This window comes from Trematomus bernacchii, unplaced genomic scaffold (genome assembly GCF_902827165.1).
Source record: "Trematomus bernacchii unplaced genomic scaffold, fTreBer1.1, whole genome shotgun sequence".
NCBI classification, from domain to species: Eukaryota; Metazoa; Chordata; class Actinopteri; order Perciformes; family Nototheniidae; genus Trematomus; species Trematomus bernacchii.
In genome coordinates, this window is record NW_022988043.1 from 22627349 (window position 1) to 22647669 (window position 20321).

Consider the following 20321-nt stretch of genomic DNA (forward strand, 5'->3'; position numbering starts at 1 on the left):
CTACTTGCCACTCTCTGTGAGATCAGAGAGCAGATATAAGATGGGAGTTTACCCAACATGGCTTTCTATATGAACATGTACCAATGACTGAGCCTCCGTACAGTAAGTGATGGCAGACCTGCCTTGGCATACAGGGTACAGTGATGTGTAAGTGCTTTACAATTAGTAACAAATCTCAGTGCACTGTGATAGGTGGCATCTAACTTGATCAGGCAATGGGCAGGTGCATTCATATATTGGCGCATTTCCACTACAGCGCGGAGCTCGCTTTTAGCGTTTCCACTTGGCCTAGTTCCGGCTAGCGGGTACTATTTCACAGTTTTTCTGGCCCCATAAAATCGAGGTTCTTTCCGGGCTAACAACCAGGCTGAGTCGGGCTGAGTATGCTAAACTAGAGAGAGAATCGCTGGCAAGGGGGCTACAACTACAACAAAATGAACATATTTGACCGTGATTTAATTGTAATACATTCAAAATGATGCCGAAGTAACAACATACTGATACCGGTTAGTAAAAACCATGAATTAATGCTTTGACAAGTCTGCAGACAGACGGAAGGCGAAAAACCTTTTAAAATGCGTGTTTTCTAAATGGAGATCGGCTAAGCTAACGCAGTATATGCTCCGACCGTCCACACTCACAACAACGGCCTATACAGACGTAAATAAACCAGCGACTGTATTCGCCATGACACAGACAGTCTGTGGTTAGTACTTGTTTAACTTTTGTCTAGTTTCTGAACAGATATGAGGAGCTGTGAGCTTGAGTGCTAACAGCTAACGGCTGATGTTGTTTTTCTGTGGTTCTCATTGAAGATGACGTCACGGCTCCGCCTACACTGCGTTACTATAGATACTACCCCAGCTACTAAAATGTAATGGAAACGCAGCATAAAGTGAGCCAGTCCTAACAAGGCCTAACAAGGCCTAGCCATACCGAGCTAGGCCGAGCGAGGCCCTGTAGTGGAAATGCGCCAATAGATCAGATCCCCATAGTCCAGCACAGGTAAAAAGGTCACAGTGACTAGCCTTTTCCTGGCCTCAAGCGAGAAACTTTCAGGGCTGCAACAATTACTATTATCAATATATCTCCCCTTTTTTTCTTCTGCCAATCATCAATTATCTATCAATTATGTCAATAAAATGTAAGATATTATTTTTAAATATTTTACCCGAGTCCTATAATCATCATGAAATGTCTTGTTTGGACTAACAGTCAAACGTGAATGACATCCTGTTTTCTGGTGAACGAAACCAGCAGCAGAACATTTGAGACACTAGAGAAGCTGAACAATGACTACATGATTAAATGATTTACAAAAGAGCTTTAATTAATCATGGACATGTTAAAGCTCTATTTCTTTAGTGAGCTTGCATACAGTATAACTAACATTTAACATAAACTGCAGTGTGCGGCTGCTTTTTTAAATTAAATTATATATTTATCAGTGTTTTCTAACTCTTAACAAAACAAACCAGCTAACACGTTAAAGGTTTGAGTCTGCACATGAGTTTTGTTTGAAAAAATAAAACAAACACAACAAAGACTGGTTGTTTAAATAAAAGATTCTGACCCAATGTGTGAATGATGTGTGTAACGGAATGAAAATAAAACTAAGATCAATTCTGGCCCTAAGTTTAGTGACAGAGATGACTACCAATACAAACAGGGCCTAGCTTTACAGTAACATAACAAATATCCTAGGGGTTACTTCAAAAAAAATCTCTTCTTAAAAAAGACCACGGCCCAATCCCAGTCTCCATGCTAAAGCGTAAGCATTGAACCGTAAAGGCTTGAAGGACATCACCTTGTATGCAGATATAATGCTTGAGTGTGTGATCAGGGACACACTGGGGGTGTTTCTCAATCGCGAGTAAAGCTGCTGCAGAGCCACTATTTCAAGCATACTACGTCATCGAGTGCCGCCGAAGTACTGTTCCAATCTCCAGCATAAATGGAAATCTACCGAGCCCGGCGTAGGCCTACTTCGTTTGGAGAAATTTCGAGGCTGCACATGTGTAGACTCCGCGGTCTTAAAATCCCCACAATGCTTTGCGCACGGACCAATTTCCCCAAATCTGTGGCGGAAAATGTAAGGCGGGGCCTCTCATATGACGCACACCTGCACACTTGCTCGCCTGTTCCACTCTTTGGGTGTTTCTCAATCGCGAGTAAGGCCCAATCCCAAACCACCCCGTGACGGGGTGTTTCTCAATCGCGAGTAAAGCTGCTTCAGAGCCACTATTTCAAGCATACTACGTCATCGAGTGCCGCCGAAGGACTGTTCCAATCTCCAGCATACTTGGAAATCTACAGAGCCCGGCGTCCTCCGTTTGGAGAAATATCGAGGCTGCACATGAGTAGACTCCGCGGTCTTAAAATCCCCACAATGCTTTGCGCACGGACCAATTTCCCCAAATCTGTGGCGGAAGATGTAAGGCGGGGCCTCTCATATGACGCACACCTGCACACTTGCTAGCGTGTTCCACACTTCGTTTTCTGCCAGGAAGTATTCTTGACTCGCTTCTGAAGCAAGATGCTCGGCAGACATGTGCTACCAAGCAAGCGTACTCGCGATTGAGAAACACCCCGTGACGGAGTGAACTCCGTCTGTAGCCACACTCGTAGCTGAATGAAGTTCCCTCCATTAAGGGTTAAGGGTATAAATACAGCGCACCGCAGTGGGACGGCCTCCCCTCTCTCCGGCAGAAACAGGAAATGCCGCAACTGTATGTAACAACGGTTTCAAATCAGCATCTCTTAGACAAAACATTTAAATTAAGAACTCAAATAAAACTCCAAACATCTTTAATTGTGTTACTTTTTCTGTAAAGCTCTTTTAGTTTAAACCTGATTTTTATAAGCTTCTTAGTTTTTGCAGCAATCTGTAAATATACACAACTTTATAATAAAATGCACACATTTACCTTTTTCTAGACTAAACACAGGTATGATCCTAAGTTAAAAAAATATGAGGTTATCATGAGGTTGTTAACATCGCAGTTTATCAGTGGATGTTTGCTGGAACTACTTGTAAACAGCGTGTTTCCTGACGGACACACACAGCGTGACTCCGGTCAGGTAGAGACCGGTCTCCAGTCAGCACCGATGCAGACTCGCTGTTTGAGGGCTTGATAACCCACTCCCCCTCCACACCGCTCCACACTTGTTGGTTTGGAACAGCACTTAATAGCCGCGTTCACACCAAGTACTTTCCTGTACTTAGTTCCGGCACTAAGAGCCCTGGCGCTTTTAACCCCAGGGTACTTAGTACAGATCGCGTTCACACCGGAGTACTTTTCCCTGAGGGAAGATTACAAGTACAGTAGGTGGCGGTAAGCACCTTAAAGTTGTTTGCAACCCGCTACAAAACAAAAGAAGAAAAACTGATACAGGATCTGTTTAATCGCCATGTCGGTTTTCTTTATTGCACTCTCAAGACATAACATTAAATAGAAATATTTTAAATGTAACTAAAGTGTCAGTTGTACATGTCAGTAAACATTGTCAATATAAAATAAAGTGTCAGTTGTACTATATAATAACAGTAATAACAATATAATATAAACTCCCAGGTGTAGGGAGTCTCAGCAGCAAACCCACCTTTATTATATATCTTCCTGAGACCCACTGCATCCGTCTGCCATAAACACTATGCAAACATACATGTTAGTTTTGGCCCATAGTGGACTCCATGTTGTGTTGTGTGAAATGGGGGGGAATTAAAAGTTTAGGTCAAATAATATTTAAAATTATATAAATTGTCATATTTGTGTATGTGCCCCTGCCATTCCCCCACAAGGTTGCAACATTGATGATAAATAAATGACAAATAAAGCTTTGCCAGTTTATAACCGATGAAACATGATGGTATCAGAATAATCACTTACATGTGATGTATAGGATGCTACACAGGTCACAAAAGATAAAGTGTCAGGAGAAATAAGCTTAATCGCCATGTCGGTTTTCTTTATTGCACTCTCAAGACATAACATTAAATAGAACAATTTTAAATGTAAATAAAGTGTCAGTTGTACATGTCAGTAAACATTATATATAAAATAGTCATAACAGTAATAACAATATAAAATAAACTGTCCCAGGTGTAGGGATATTCTCAGCAGCATACACACCTTAGTGCAACGTTGTGTGTCGTGTGTCAGTATTTACAAAAACTATACCAAATAAACTGTTATTAAATGCAGTTTGTCGCTCATCCTGCCGCTGCGCCGACGCTTCCTCATGGCGCAGCGCCCACACTTCATCCTGGTGCTGCTGGCGCTCCATCTGCTGCTTGAACACTTCTGCCTGGCGCTCCATCGAGGTGAGCATCTTGTCCTCCGTTTCCTGGGCCTTGGTGAACAGCACCATCTGATCTCCACGCAGCGACTCATTCACCACGGCACGCCGGTCCTCCAACGCCTGGGCGGTGTCAAAGAAATTCGCATCCCGAGGGGAAAATAAGCAATATACAAGATCTTAGTCGCCATGTAGTTTTACAACATACTAGGAATGTGTTTTTTGTATTTTCACAAATAGAATTAAGGTTTCACAAATCTGAAACTGTGTTATAAAGAATCTTTTGACTCTCTGGGATAATCCAGTCCAGATTTGATGAGTGTAGGTATAGTGGTTTTAGATCAGGACCTGGTCTAATGTGGTCTACATGTAAAAAAAAGCACTGAAATCTCCCTTTTTTGTATTTTCACAAATAGAATTAAGGTTTCACAAATCTGAAACTGTGTTATAAAGAATGTTTGGCCTCTCTGGGATAATCCAGTCCAAATAAATCGGCTATGCAGCGATTCAAGAGGTTCAAACACGGAGGATTGTTCCTTTTTGAAGAGTGCTTCATGTATGCTTGAACTTTGTTTAATGTTGTTGAGGCAAGTTAAACATAAAATATGATGAATATTATGAAATAAACATGATTGTGAACATCAGTTCGATGCGTAACGTTCTTTCAAGACAAAGTTACAGTGTGTGTACCTTTGCGTTTGGTTGCTGGTAAGGAGGACGACAAAGCGCTGTGATCTAGAATGCAAAACTCACTTGTTTCCAATCCCGAGAGTTGTCCATCCTCGCCTGAAACAGACGATTAGTGCCATGAGTTAGTGAAGCAAATTACAGAAACACTGCACAGTTATTCACAAGTCAAAACGTTTTCATACAGCGGAGAATATCTAGCTAGCTAGATGTAGCTAGCCGGGGCCGGTGTTAGCCTATTATGGCTAGCATGGCTAGCTTGATCTACTGAGCAAATACAAGTACATCTGAGACCATTATTGTGCAGATTAAAACCCCAGTGCATGTAGTTGATTTTACCTTCATCGTGGTAGTCATCGTTGGCCACTGAATCCGCCGTTTGTAGTCCTGAGTTTCTTTATATTTAGCCGGCTGTGCACAATTCCCAGGTCGAGTGAAAGCTACCGAACTGGCTTCAGTAGCATTCCTTGGGTCGCGTCCTCGGCGTAGATCTCCAGAAGCGCCGACACCTCCTCATCATTTCTTGATGCTTGCCATAACTGCTTTCAAAAACAAACACAACGCACGGAGCGTTGTGTTTTTGTAGCGAGGAAAAACAATGGCGTCTCCACACAACATTTTCAGAGTTGTACGGGCGTGGTTTGCAATTCGCCCAGCCAATCAGCACTGGGGAACTTTTGGAGCACTTTTCACCCACAGAAAAGTACGCTCTCTGAGCTGGCTCTAAAAATGGGGGTAAAAGTACCCGAGATTAAGTACGATTTTTGGTGTGAACGCGACATAAGGGGTACTCACGGAACTAAAACGCGAAAAGTACGGTGAAAGTACTCCGGTGTGAACGCGGCTAATGTGGCGAACGCGCAAACGGAGGGGTAGGGTCAGGGTTCGAGTTATGTGGGAGCCAATGGGAGCTGAGCTCCCATAAGGAGGGGTCTGAGCTCCCACGGACGCAATGAAATCATACATCTGTGGGGGTCGCTAATACATTAGCAACAACCATTATTTTAATCACAAATAATGCATGTGTCAATGTAATGAGTATTATTGAAAAGAAAAACATGTTTTCCAAAAGAACAACGCATCTCTTGAATAACAATATGCCTGCACTGCACCTCCAAGGTGCGCAATACTTTATTGCACAATCTATGCCTGTGAGCGTGCTGCGCGAGCCGAGATGATGAGTGACTGTGTGCGTAGTTGAACCTTTTCATACAGGGCCGTGGTAAGTAGGGGTGCTGAGGAGGACAGGGAATCTGCACGTCCACAAGATTAAATGGAAATATAATACAAAAAAAACTTATTTTCGGCCTTGATGTTCACATTCATAATTAAGTAAAGATAACACCCTTTTCACCCCGGTTACATTTTCCATTTGCCCTGAGAGGCTCAGTGAGGTAAAGGACTCTGAGTGTTTAGATAGTTCACTTTAGTCTAAGTTATCTCAGTGTGTCTCAAACGGTTTTATCACAATTTATGTAAACAAATATTTCCAAGGCACACCTTTATAATTATTAGGATAAATAAAAACAGGTTTGAAATCATTCCAATGTATACTATAGGACAGTAAACCAACAATATCCTTTAAAACTGGAGAGATTAAAAAATATGGATAAATAAATAAATGTTAACTGGTCAAATAAGATATAAATGAACCAGCACAAATCTTGCCTAGGGCAGCAAATTGGTCAGAACCGGCCCTGGTGTCATCCCCACAGCACCCCCCATTTGAAACATGTTCCCACGGCTATGTACAACAATACGCCCAAGCTGCCCCTCCTTAAAAAAAATGACAGCTAGTATCTACCTCATTGTTTTGTTTTTAGAAAAACAAAAACTAGTTGTGTCTTGTTCTTGTTCTGTCAGATGTTTAATGATTCAACATGTTTTTACACTTTCCTGTTTAGATTCTGCCTCGTGTTTGTTCTCATTGGGCCTTATGAAACAACATGTTCTATTCCAATGCTCAATTGCTCTAGGTTGGATTTCCTACTAACGTAATAGACACTTTGGACATTTATTAATCCTAGTAGATTTTGAGTCATCACTAGGCATTTATATAGCACCTTTCAACACAAAGCAATTCAAAGTGCTGTACAAAAATATAAGACAATAAGATCTAACAACACTAACATGTGTAGTCAAATTTGTCTGAAAATGATTTAGAAATGTTGCTTCATTTGGATGGAAAATTTGCGAGGCAAAAATGTACCTCACCCTTAGTTTATGAAATCATCAACTCACTTTCTAAAAAAATGAAAAATGGCATCAACAGCACGAAAACAAAACCGGTTGCAACCATGTTGTCAAAGTAGCAGCAAAAAGAGCCAATGTGATGTACTGCCCGCTTGTTTGTTTGAGAGCTTGAACAACAACTGACAAGTGAAGAAATGCATGGATGAAATGTTGATGTGTGGTTCAGTTGCCTCTATATGCATTGAATAAAAACTGATGATTATTTGCGATGCATTTATGTGAAGCAGTATTTTATTGGTGTTGCTGGTTAAGATAAGTATGATGTAACTATTTTATAGACTAATATGTAGCTTTATCAATAATGCCGTGCCACATTTTATAAGCTATTTGTTTTGAATGTAAAGTAGTGAAGTGGGAGTTTAAACTAACAGAGATTTCATAAGTAGAGCTACTTCCTTATGCCCGGGCAGCCGAAAATATGTTTTGTGTGCACAATTTTGGGCCTTTTCCAAGGCACACCTTTATAATTATTAGGATAAATAAAAACAGGTTTGAAATCATTCCAATGTCATTTCATTTCATTTCAAACCTTTATTTAACCAGATTGGTCCCATTGAGATCATAGATCTCTTTTTCAAGGGAGACCTGCAGCATATAGGTTCCACATGAAACATAAAACAATAAAGGACATCATACATTATATTTACAGGATACATTTACATAGTTATAGACATTTACAAGTACCCATAGTATCAACGAGCATTTCATTTAGCCTAGCTTTAAAAACATGCAGAGGAATGAGATTGCTCAGTTTCAATTCTTGCTGAAGATTGTTCCAAGCAAGTGGAGCTGCGCACATAAAAGCTGTCTTACCTAAGACAGTCCTTGCTCTTGGCACATGTATACTATAGGACAGTAAACCAACAATATCCTTTAAAACTGGAGAGATTAAAAAATATGGATGAATAAATAAATGTTAACTGATAAAATAAGATATAATTGAACCAGCAAAAATCTTGCCTAGGGCAGCAAATTGGTCAGAACCGGCCCTGGTGTCATCCCCACAGCACCCCCCATTTGAAACATGTTCCCACGGCAATGTTTTCATATTTAAGTTTGTAGCAAGTAGAGGGCTGCTGGCAGGCCCGGACTGGCCATCGGGAGGGCCGGGAGGTTTCCCGATGGCCTAGCGATCTTTTTTTTTTAATGTAGGCTATTGTGAACGCAACGCTGCGCAAATGTGGGTTTGCCTCACACAGGGTGACTGTCTGTCTACATGATGTGGCATCTGTTTCATATGGGTGTTTCCATAGATCTAGTCTCTTTATTTTCCCCTCAAAATGCACCAGATTGATGCATTTAACTCCAAAATTTAAAAAATATCTTACCAGGGGGGGCATGCCCCCGGACCCCCCTAGAGGATTTGAGGTCCACCCCCAAAATATGTTCACATGGATAGGTTCCCAAATACATTTGCATTTTTTTTTTAAATAGTAACCCCTGTCCATATGTTTATTATTGGTGTGTGTGTGTGTGTGTGTGTGTGTGTGTGTGTGTGTGTGTGTGTGTGTGTGTGTGTGTGTGTGTGTGTGTGTGTGTGTGTGTGTGTGTGTGTGTGTGTGTGTGTGTGTGTGTGTGTGTGTGTGTGTGTGTGTGTGTGTGTGTGTGTGTGTGTGTGTGTGTGTGTGTGTGTGTGTGTGTGTGTGTGTGTGTGTGTGTGTGTGTGTGTGTGTGTGTGTGTGTGTGAGATTGAGTTTGTGATTGAGTGTGCATGCGTGCGCACGCATTAGTTTCAAAGACCCCCATAGAGCTCAGTTTGTAACTCGAACCCTGGGTAGGGTGTAGGGGGCGGTTTGGGATTGGGCCTAAAGCTGCTGCAGAGCCACTATTTCAGGCATACTACGTCATCGAGTGCCGCCGAAGTACTGTTCCAATCTTCAGCATACTTGGAAATCTACCGAGCCCGGCGTACTCCGTTTGGAGAAATATCGAGGCTGCACATGAGTAGACTCCGCGGTCTTAAAATCCCCACAATGCTTTGCGCACGGACCAATTTCCAAAATCTGTGGCGGAAAATGTAAGGCGGGGCCTCTCATATGACGCACACCTGCACACTTGCTAGCCTGTTCCACTCTTTGTTTTCCAAATGTCAGGAAGTATTCTTGACTCGCTTCTGAAGCAAGATGCTAGGCAGACATGTGCTACCAAGCAAGCGTACTCGCGATTGAGAAACACCCACAGTTTTCCGAGGCTAGGAAGTAGGAAGTATTCTTGCCTCGCTTCTGAAGCAAGACGCTCGGAAGACATGTGCTATCAAGCAAGCGTACTCGACATTGAGAAACACCCACTATGGTGATATCACAATTTGCAGAACAATTGAATGCCAGACCTTAAAATCATCCAGACTTTTGCCTTGCAGAGTGGAAAAATCTACATTACTTTACAAATAATAAGCAATAAAAGGCCTAGTATATCTAGTAGGCTACATAAGGAATATTTGATAAATAATAAAGAGTTCAGCATAGAAGAAAATAGCATATATTGGTTTATTCAGTCACATTACAAGGTTATGTGTTACTTGACGACTTCCTTCTCTACGCCATCCATGTTTGTTTTGGGTTTATTTTTTTGCAGGCAGGTCAGTCACATTTTGTACAACACTAATGTTGCGATGAACTATGGGTAAAACCCTCAGGAAAATCTGGAGATATTTGGACTCTTAGAAAGGCGCATAATCAATAACTTCATGATTTGAAAGTGGGACATTGAGCCCTCACACACTTAAAGGTAGGGTAGGTAAGTTTAAGAAACCAGCTCGAGTGCGCTAGAATTTGAAAATACACAACCGGAAAAAATCTGCCACTTCCTTATAGAGCCCCTCCTCCAACACACACGAACGCGCACATGACCAATGAGGGCACGAGATAAGTTTGTGCACAGATGGAAGGCTGACAGGCAGGTAGGCCATCCAGTTATTTTAGCCGGGCCGGCTAAAATAACTGGTCGTGCTTTTTACAGTACTACGGCTTCCACAGATGACATTTTTTTATGGATTTTTTGTCAAAGCACTTAAGATATTCATTGCTATCGGGATGTTAAGAGCATTCCATGGAATATAACAAAAAGTGTATCTCGAGCCGATTTCTCAAACTTACCTACCCTACCTTTAATGCACATCAAAGTCTGTGAGATTGGAGAATGGGCCTGTAGGCAGCCTGAGCGATAGAACTCAGGGTAAAAAGTCTCAAAGAACACGTATATTAATGCTTAACCTGTGAAATGTAACACAGCAGGTAAAGCGGTAAAGTATGATTGGTCGAAAGGTTGTCACCTGATCTCCCAGTAAGCACTGACACCACCACACAGAGAAACTCATCACCTCTTTTTATTATAATAAATCATTTTATATAGGTTTCCTCTTTGAATCTTTTGGAAATGTAAACCTATTCTCTGTGGTAATAATTGTATTTCATTATTAAATATTGCTGTGTCGGGTGACTATGTTTTTGAAAAAAGTTGATGATAGTAAACTGTGATCTCTGACCTGTTGGAGCAGAAATCAACGGTGCTCCTCTCTGGACATTTTGTTTCTCTACCATAGCAACGGCCCTGGAGCAGATCCATAACTGTAGAGCCCAAACCTGTGCTGCCGGTTTGCTGGGATGAATCCACCCTGCCGCTTCATGTAATCATTTAATAAACTTCAATAACCGAACGGTTTTGTTGAATTGAAAACCTTGTAATTAAATTGCACAAAATACTCAGGATCAGGTTTGTGGCAAAGAAATGTGAATCAGAGTTTTACCTGCCACTAAATTTAATTAGAATTTACTGGAATCAGAATCTGTTTTAAAGGCAACACATAAAACACATTTGACCTTGCGTTTTACTCTCAATGTAATGTACAGAAATAGAAATACAGCTTAAAACAATGTAAGCAAAGCTAAACAAATGTAAAACATGAATTATATATATATATATATATATATATATACATACAATAGGGACATTTTGATGTAAGGAATGCAAGTCAAATATGATTTCAAATAATATTTTTTAAATATAAAACGTATTTTTTATTGAACAAAGCTTTAATAGAAAAATAACTATGCAGCACTATTGGCACTATTTTTCAATGTATTTTCATTTATGTACAATTTATTTTATTTCATATCACAATCCATTACAGTTATTATATTGTTATATATCTATATTATGAAAACACATATGTTTAAAATTAAAACATTTCAAATGTCCATAACCTATTCTTAGTCTAATATGATATTTTTCAAATAAATGGTTTTATAGTAAACTACAATTGAACCTTTTATTTACAAAGCAACAAGATAAAAAACCTCTATTTGTTTCCTATTTGTTTAACAATTATTGTTTAAAAAACGTTTTAGTAACTATTCAAATTAAACATTATTATCATATGTTATTTTTTTTTATGAATTTGATTCAAAAATCAATTAATGTATTATTATTTTATTTATTTATCGTTTTTTATGAATAAAAAATGAATCATGAGACGTGCCCCGCCCCCTTGTGTTTTGACGTCTGCGCTGCGTCACGTCGCCTCTGCATCACGCACGGGCCTCGCTTCCTTCCATGCTCCGCGCCCCTCGAGCTGTCATAATTTCACCGGGAGAGGCGAAGGGCATCCGGGATACAGGCCAAGAGGGGAGCCGCTGAAACTCATTTTGGAGGTCAGTAACCGGGATTTAAGACTTTAAGGAGGCCTGTGTGTCTGCGGGGGGAATGCCGGGAACCCTCTTTGTACACAGAGATGGACCCCGGGTCACAGACAACTAAAATCCGTCCTGCAGAAGACCTAGCATGTTAGCCGCATGCTAACTAACACACACTTCCCTTACCGGGACTGTTAGCTCATATTTCAAATGATTCGCTGAAACTGTCTCTAACGGTTAAAGTACGAAATGCACACAATAATGATAAATCACCCGTAATGCATATCAACTTCGTAACTTCAACTACATAGGCACCTATTAGCTGCTAGTGCAAATGGCAATTAATAGAGAAAGTACTAGCTAACCGGCTAATTATATAACGTTAACTCTAAAGCTAATAATGTAGTCGGTTCCACATACTGTATAACGTGCAACTGTCTTTATCCTTCATTCTGTGTGTTTCACACTCGGAGGAAAGCATAATTTTACAATGTTTTTTTAAAGCAGTATTTTTTAAGGAAGTCATGACTCGTGAAAGGACAAAGTGTCAAACAGCTGCTGTAGCCAATAGTAATAGCTTTGGAGTCCTATTTCAACCAATGAAGAGGCCGGGAAGGCGGGTGGTGGCCCCCTACAGGCCGTGGGTGAGTGAAGAGGAATGGAGGCAGGGAGTGGAGACCCAACAAGGTCAAAACACAGCAGCTGAGGGAACACATGAAGACACAGCACAGGTTCCTTTGCTCGATCAGACTGCAAATATCTCAAATGCAGAATTCCATAACGGAATATGTGCTTCGGCAAAATGTCCTTATCTTTGTTGGCCATAAAACAATGTCTCCCAACGTAGCTAATAACATCTACAAACGGTTGAACTACCTTTTAGGGGGGTTTAAGAAAAAAATGATATTGTATTGCAGTTTTGTGATACCTGTTCTGACTCTTACTAAGGAACTTAATCAATACTTTTAATTAATTTGCAAAGGTATGCATCATCCAAAGTAGACCTATGATTTTGGATGTTACAGGGAGTATGATAAATGCAACTGAATATCCCACTACTATGAACTTAGATTGAATGCATGCAAAACATGCAGGTCTTAGATCAAATCAAGAACATCAGATGCCTGAATTTACAACATTTTTACAGCTTGTCACTGTGTCTCTTCTAATGCACGTCAGACACAGGATTTTCACTTCTGTCCAATAACATTCCCGTAACAGAGAAATGAAAGAACTCCTGAAACTGGAATGTCTCCAATCCCATTCCCATGCTATTCTCCAGGCTACCCTGCAAGAACAGTTCTATTTCACAGTTTCTTGCAGACACCTGAACACTTTGTGACGAAATGTCCCTTGACTTTAACATTTTGACTAACGCGGTGCTGGGGGGCATTTCAGGGTCACAGGGTTCAGCCTTCAGAACACAATTAAAATGGCCATTAGAATTACCTCATGAGGCAAATATCAAAAACAAAAGTTATGAAATTGCATTGTTTAATGGCCAAAGTGTTTTTACTGGCCTGCGTTGCCACTTCAAGGAATAAACTGATTTATCCATGTCACCACCCATTGGCATGTCACCAGTATCAGCCAATTAATGTTACTGTTGATATATCAGGCCCATATGTGCACGCCATTTATTTCACATTTGAGTCAGATTTACATTTTTTCCCCTTCAAGTTCAGAATGTGCGAGTGAAAAGTTCACGTCAGTAATGTTAGTGTCCATGTTGTGGTGTTTGAAATGTAAATATTCAAACCCACTATTTCTCTAACACAGTGTCCCCTCTCTCTCTCTCAGTGGACAAACGGACTTGTGGACAGTGGACACTTCCTTCCTCCCTGTTTTTCCTGGGACTAACCCCGGTGGAGTGACTTTTTTTTAATCCCGTCGTCGTTCTGAGGTTGAGGACGTCCGGCCCGTCGGCCTGACCACCACCAACGTGTGTGTGATACTTTAAGGACTGCAAATGCATCGTTTAAGGACTTGTGCGGCGCGGTTGCGTCCGCTAACCGCCTTACAGGTGGCTCAGACTGTCGGCCCACAGCGGCCAATCACAGGCCCCTCCAGAGGTGGCACAAGGACGTTTCTGCCAATCAGGTGCTACACGGCACCTGTGGCCTCGGAGCCGTTCCTGAACGGGACGAGCTCCAACTATGTGGAGGAGATGTACTTCGCCTGGATGGAGGACCCCAAGAGTGTCCACAAGGTAAGGAGCAGTCTGGTGGGGTACTTCAAACTGAGATATATAGAGTGGTGCGGGAATGAGTCAGTGTATGTCCACTTCTGCTTTCTTCATCTCATGGTTAACCATTTTGAATTCGTTTTTGGTTAGATTCCTGTCAAAAGATCTGTCGTTAACCAAGACATTTTCACGCTTTGTTTAGCGACAAAAATACGTCGGTAATTATTACCCACTGGTTAATGTCTGAAGATTCTCTGTTTAATAAAAACAGCGGTTGGAAAAAAAGTGAATAAATGAGACTACTCAATCAATATAAATGCACCTAAAAGGTTAACCTAAAACATAGCTTATGGGTTTGAGAAGCAATGAAAAATATAAATTAAACCTTTCAAATGTTGATTTAGAATTTGAATGTTAACGTTGTGAATTAACTATCCACAGCCCTTAATATCAGGCAACAACTAAGTCAGGCAGTTGAAATGCATATCAGACATAAAACATTCCAGACAATGAGTCTCTTGTCATCAGGTATTTAAGGGAACAATCCAACTTTTTATAAGGAAAACTTTCAAGGTATATCTTGAATTTTAAAACATTAAAAAGTGACTGCATGAAAGTGACATACTGAACCGTTTGACTGAATGGAGCTTGTGCTGTTTGCAGGAACAACCACACGTTTTGCCTGTTTCTTAAAGGACAACCAGGCTAATAATAGCTGCTTGAAGCTCAGTCACATGACCGGGTTGTTCTGCTGTACAAAGAGGCCGCTCTTAAAACTCAAAGGAGTTTCATTTAAATATGTTTTTTTCTGCCTCACAAATCCTCACTTCCAACCTGGTGAATATTAAGTCATGTATTCATTATTACTTCCTTTATGATTGATGGCTTGAGTTTGTCCTCACAAATTGTATACACAGTGTTGAAGAAACCAAAGTTCCCTTAGAGAACATGAGTGCCCAAAATGTTAAGCAGCCAGCCAGATTGGAGAATAACAAACATATCCGTTTCGCATCATCTCACTTGTTTACAAAGGTGGTGCAATTACACTATTACAGTTTGAATTCTATTTAAGGCCGAAAAACGGTTATACAATAGTGTGTGTGTGTGTGTGTGTGTGTGTGTGTGTGTGTGTGTGTGTGTGTGTGTGTGTGTGTGTGTGTGTGTGTGTGTGTGTGTGTGTGTGTGTGTGTGTGTGTGTGTGTGTGTGTGTGTGTGTGTGTGTGGTGTGTGTGTGTGTGTGTGTGTGTGTGTGTGTGTGTGTGTGTGTGTGTGTGTGTGTGTGTGTGTGTGTGTGTGTGTGTGTGTGTGTGTGTGTGGTGTGTGTGTGTGTGTGTGTGTGTGTGTGTGTGTGTGTGTGTGTGTGTGTGTGTGTGTGTGTGTGTGTGTTGTGTGTGTGTGTGTGTGTGTGTGTGTGTGTGTGTGTGTGTGTGTGTGTGTGTGATGGTTATGTAAAGATCAGTCACTGTGACCTTGCTGTTATCAGTTTAGCAGAACTGACCTACAGTGGGACTGAATTCTTCTAGATGCAGGAGCTTAAAAAAAGAAATCCATCATAAAATCCATCTTTATTATTCCTCGTAGGGAATTTAAGGTGTCACAGCATGTAAATATATACGTCTATATATTAGGGGTGTAACGGTATTCGTACCGAAAATATTCGGTATGGGCCCTTCGGTACACGTGCCGAAGTGTACCGAACGAATATAACGTTAAACGTAAAAAATTGAGAACATGAACAACTTTTTGGAAGTAATCTCAGGTGCTGCGTTGCAGCGTTCAGTGTAATGCTCACGTTGGGTTCAACGCGTCATAGAGCGACCAAGTCATTTCATTGGACGAGAGGCATACTATGAGAGCTGGTCACAGGGATGTTCAAATTTAGTCAGTAATTTGAGGAAATGGCAAACGCAGATAAAGTTGAGCTCGAAAATCCTCCAGCATCATTGAAGTCTCCGCTTTGGGAACATTTTGGTTTCGCAGTTACGTACAAGGATGACGGACAAAGACAGGTGGACCGAACCAAAGCTGTTTGTCGGCATTATTCAACTAAAATTGGTTACGCGGCTGGCAATACAACAAACTTGCACACTCATTTGAAAAGGCATCACCCGAACGTGAATATCACCGGTACCAAAAGAAAAATGACTGAAGTGCAAACCCAACTCCCACTAGCATTTAAGCCTCCACCACTCGCAAAAAGTTCAGACCGAGCCAAAGCTATTACAAACGCCAAATATCCTTATGTTGCCATGTTAGCAAAGCGCTACCTGGCTGTATCTGCTACCTCTGTCCCTAGAGAGAGGGTGTTCTCCACAGCAGGAGACATTGTTAGTGCCAGCAGATCTGCCCTTTCAGCAAGCAATGTGGACAAGTTCATTTTTCTTAAAAAAAACATGAAAATACAATGACAAGCCTAATGTCAAGCTGGCTGCTTAGGTACTCGTACAGTTCAGTTCAAGTACAGATTGTTTCAGTTCATCGAAATGCTGCACCTTAATGTTTATTTTATTATATTTTGTATTTATTTGAGTGAATATTCACAGTTTAATAATAATTAAAAACCCAAAACAAATATTTTATGTTTTGTGAGTACTAGTACAGTAAAGTTTGTTGATTTGGCTTGAATCCAAAATACTGCCACACCGCAGAATCGAGATGTGTAGTTAGGTTTTGTAACCACTTCCATTTCACTTTAAATTCCCCGCGAGTAAGTCACACGTTGTCTCCCGCTTGTCGCTGTATTATTAATTTGGCTGCTGCATGTGCACGCGGAGTGTCCTGACCTGGCTGTGTGTCAGCCCCGCCCCTAACACCGACCTGGCAGCCACAGCGCTCCTGGCTAAAATGCTGGTCACATCCTTAAGGTAGGGTAGGTAAGTTTGAGAAACCGGCTCGAGGGCGCTAGAATTTGAAAATACACAACCGGAGAAAATCTGCCACTTCCTTATAGAGCCCCTCCTCCAACACACACGAACGCGCACATGACCAATGAGGGCACGAGATAAGTTTGTGCACAGATGGAAGGCTGACAGGCAGGTAGGCCATCCAGTTATTTTAGCTGGGCCGGCTAAAATGATTGGTCGTGCTTTTTACAGTACTACAGCTTCCACAGATGACATTTTTTTATGGATTTTTTGAGCATTCCATGTAATATAACAAAAAGTGTATCTCGAGCCGGTTTCTCAAACTTACCTACCCCACCTTTAAGTAAACGGCAATTTATCGAGCTCAGAAAAGTTATCGAGTCCATTTTTATTTATCGTACGATAAGTCAATGCATCGATTATCGCGACAGGCCTATGTAGCGCATTCAAGCATTCTTCAGTAAACATTCGTATTAGGCATCATGTGTTGATCAGGATTCTGCCCAAAAAACTTGATTAAATAATGTGTATCTTAGCTGGGAAACCTGACCTGTTTAACCTGTATGTAAATAAGGACTGTATCTTGAAGTTAATCTATTGTTTTGTATTAGTTATTCCATCATGGTATCGAGTTTTAGTATTGAGAATAGTGGATTTTCACTGGTGTTGGTATATTGAGAAAATATAGAAAAGAATGTGTAGTGAAGAGAAGGCTTGTATTTGCTGAAGTGGTGGAAGCATGAGGGTTAAATGTGCAGTATGTTTCAGGGTGGGAAGGAGATGTTTATGTGCAGGGCGGAGAGTCTGTGACTCATGAGTCTAGAATGAGTTGATGAACCGCAGAGAAACAGGCGGCATGTTCTTTTTGCCTGCGTACAGATTCTTCCTGGAACTGTAATACTGTTTGTGGCTATAAGAGTTATACTGGAAAATACGTTTATACAAGCTAGTCTAAAGGCAAAATGTTTATCAGCTGTTAAGAAAGGACATAATTATATTTTTGGATACCATGAGTCATACATTAGTCTCCTGAAAGTCCTTTGTTGACTCATCATAGCAGAATTTGTTGTTTAGTGGGAAGTCAAAAGGTTTTGGCCTCAGTATCTCACCAACACTACTTAGTTATGTGTACTTGATTTGTCATTTAATGCTACTTTATACTATTACTTTACTATATCTAAGAGGGAACGAGGTACTGGTAGGTGTTCATTTCCTCAACATGTTTCCACAGACGTTGGTATGAAAGTAATGACATCTTGATCCAAGCCAATGCATACTGTAGGAGCCATGAAACATGTATAGTAATGTGTTTTATTTTAATATAAGATATTTGTTTGATCACTATTGATTGGTTGGCTTGGGTCACATGGATATGGGAGGCACTCATTATAATCCGGTTCACCTGCGTGAGGTGTGTGTGTGTGTGGAAGAGAGGGTGACACAGGGCCATTGTACTTTTTGTTGACCGCAAGATTTATGATTGCTTTGATCATTATTATTACAATGTCTATGTCTGATCACCGTGTATTTTTCATTAAACTACTGTACATTACAATTCAACAGAGTTTTGATCTCAAAGTTTTTAGCGTGTCATACAATATCAAACAGGCCCGGCCTCAGCCTCTCAGCGACTTTGTTTGTTTGTTTCCTGCTGTCGCTATACATACTATTATTATAGATATCTTTTTTGTAACAACTAATTAACTTGAATAATATTTGACCCTTTGTTAATCCGGAGGTGGAATTCAGTTTTCCTCTCTGTTATTGTGTACACACAAACACAACATTACAAATACACACATGCATAGGACCTATCAGTGAAAACAGCAAGCAAATATGTATTGAAGCAGAATATTTAGTTGAATAAAAATAATTTTGGATATCAATTCTTTGTATAAAAAGAAAAATGACTTTACAGAGATGATTGTTCCTGTACCGTTGGATCCAAACATTTACAATCTTATACAGCCACCGTTGAAATCTAACTATACGAATAAATTGTACTAATAATATTATTGGAGCTTAAAGGTGTATGTAATTTATTTCAGAAACACTTTTTGTTATATTCCATGGAATGCTCTTAACATCCCGATAGCAATGAATACATTAAATGCTTTGACAATAAATACATAAAAAAATGTCATCTGTAGAAGCCGTAATACTGTAAAAAGCACGACCAATCATTTTAGCCGGCCCGGCTAAAGTAACTGGATGGCCTACCTGCCTGTCAGCCTTCCATCTGTGCACAAACTTATCTCGTGCCCTCATTGGTCATGTGCGCGTTCGTGTGTGTTGGAGGAGGGGCTCTGTAAGGAAGTGGCAGATTTTTTCCGGTTGTGTATTTTCAAATTCTAGCGATCTCGAGCTGGTTTCTCCAAAATTACCTACCCCACCTTTAATGTTCATCTGAAAATATGCAGAAATACCAGCTTTAAACGGAACAAATTCAGCTACACAAGGAGGAAAAAAGAAGCTGTGTGAATGTTGATTTAAGGCAATATTACCCAGTTATACAGGAATGACTGGATACAAATTCAGAGGACACATTGTAGAGTAGGTTGTATCCCTAAAGTGAATGAGAAGTGTGTAAGGTGGTTGAGGCGAGTTAACTGATGATGTTAAAGCTGAGTTGATTTACCTCACTAGCTCCTGGGTTCAGTGAAGAACCCAAAAATAGCCTAGTTGCTCAGAAAAACTCCTAAAGAATCCAACTTGGCTTGCGGTCGAATTGTCAGTTTAGCTAAGGAAGGTTGCTAACGGAGGGAAATGACACGGTAGTATCTAAGTTGCAGCCATGATAAGAGCTGTTCAGATTCTCTAGATCAGTGGGTTTTTTGTTTGTCCCCTTGGCTTATTGGAAATATTAGTTCAAGTGTTAAATCAGACTTGAGTTCCACCTGGAGTAAATTCACAAGCTACCCTGCAGTATACACAGTCATTCAAACTAGCTGCACCTTTACCAGCTTTGAGAACACTTTAATGATCAATCATTATAATCATTATAATCAAATATCATATATATTATATATTATTCTGCATAATAAGTACTTTTACTTTTTGCTAATTTAAGTATATTTTGATGCTAATACTTTAGAGTAACATTTGCAATGCAGGATCTTTACTAAGAACAGACTATTCCTACACCCTGGTACTTCTAGTTATACTTAAGTACAATATCCGAGTACTTCTCCCACCTCTGCTCAACTTACGTGGTAACGTTACTAATTGGGGCAACAGAGCTACGAGTTATGGCAGTCGAAAACTGCCATAACTCGTGCCTTTCTCTGTCTGAAAGATTGAGAAATTGCTCGTATTTCCAAGCTTACGCGAAAACACTTCTGGCTAAGCCTTGTAAAGTGTAACTATTCTTTTGAACACTCCATTCTCTGCCACTGGCAGATC

General features: G+C 40.5%; 1 protein-coding gene across 2 annotated transcripts in view; it reads left to right on the top strand.

Annotated features, from left to right (window-relative positions):
- Window positions 1-11747: 11747 nt before the first annotated feature.
- Window positions 11748-20321, top strand: part of ogdha (oxoglutarate (alpha-ketoglutarate) dehydrogenase a (lipoamide)) — a 43374-nt gene continuing 34800 nt past the window's right edge. For both annotated transcript variants that reach the window (XR_004554995.1, XM_034118741.1), the window contains exons 1-2: window positions 11748-11888; window positions 13671-14079. Coding sequence is in view for 1 of the 2 variants with exons in the window: in XM_034118741.1 (XP_033974632.1) it covers window positions 13840-14079 (240 nt within the window). In the remaining variant the exon portion in view is untranslated. The remainder of the gene's footprint in view (window positions 11889-13670; window positions 14080-20321) is intronic.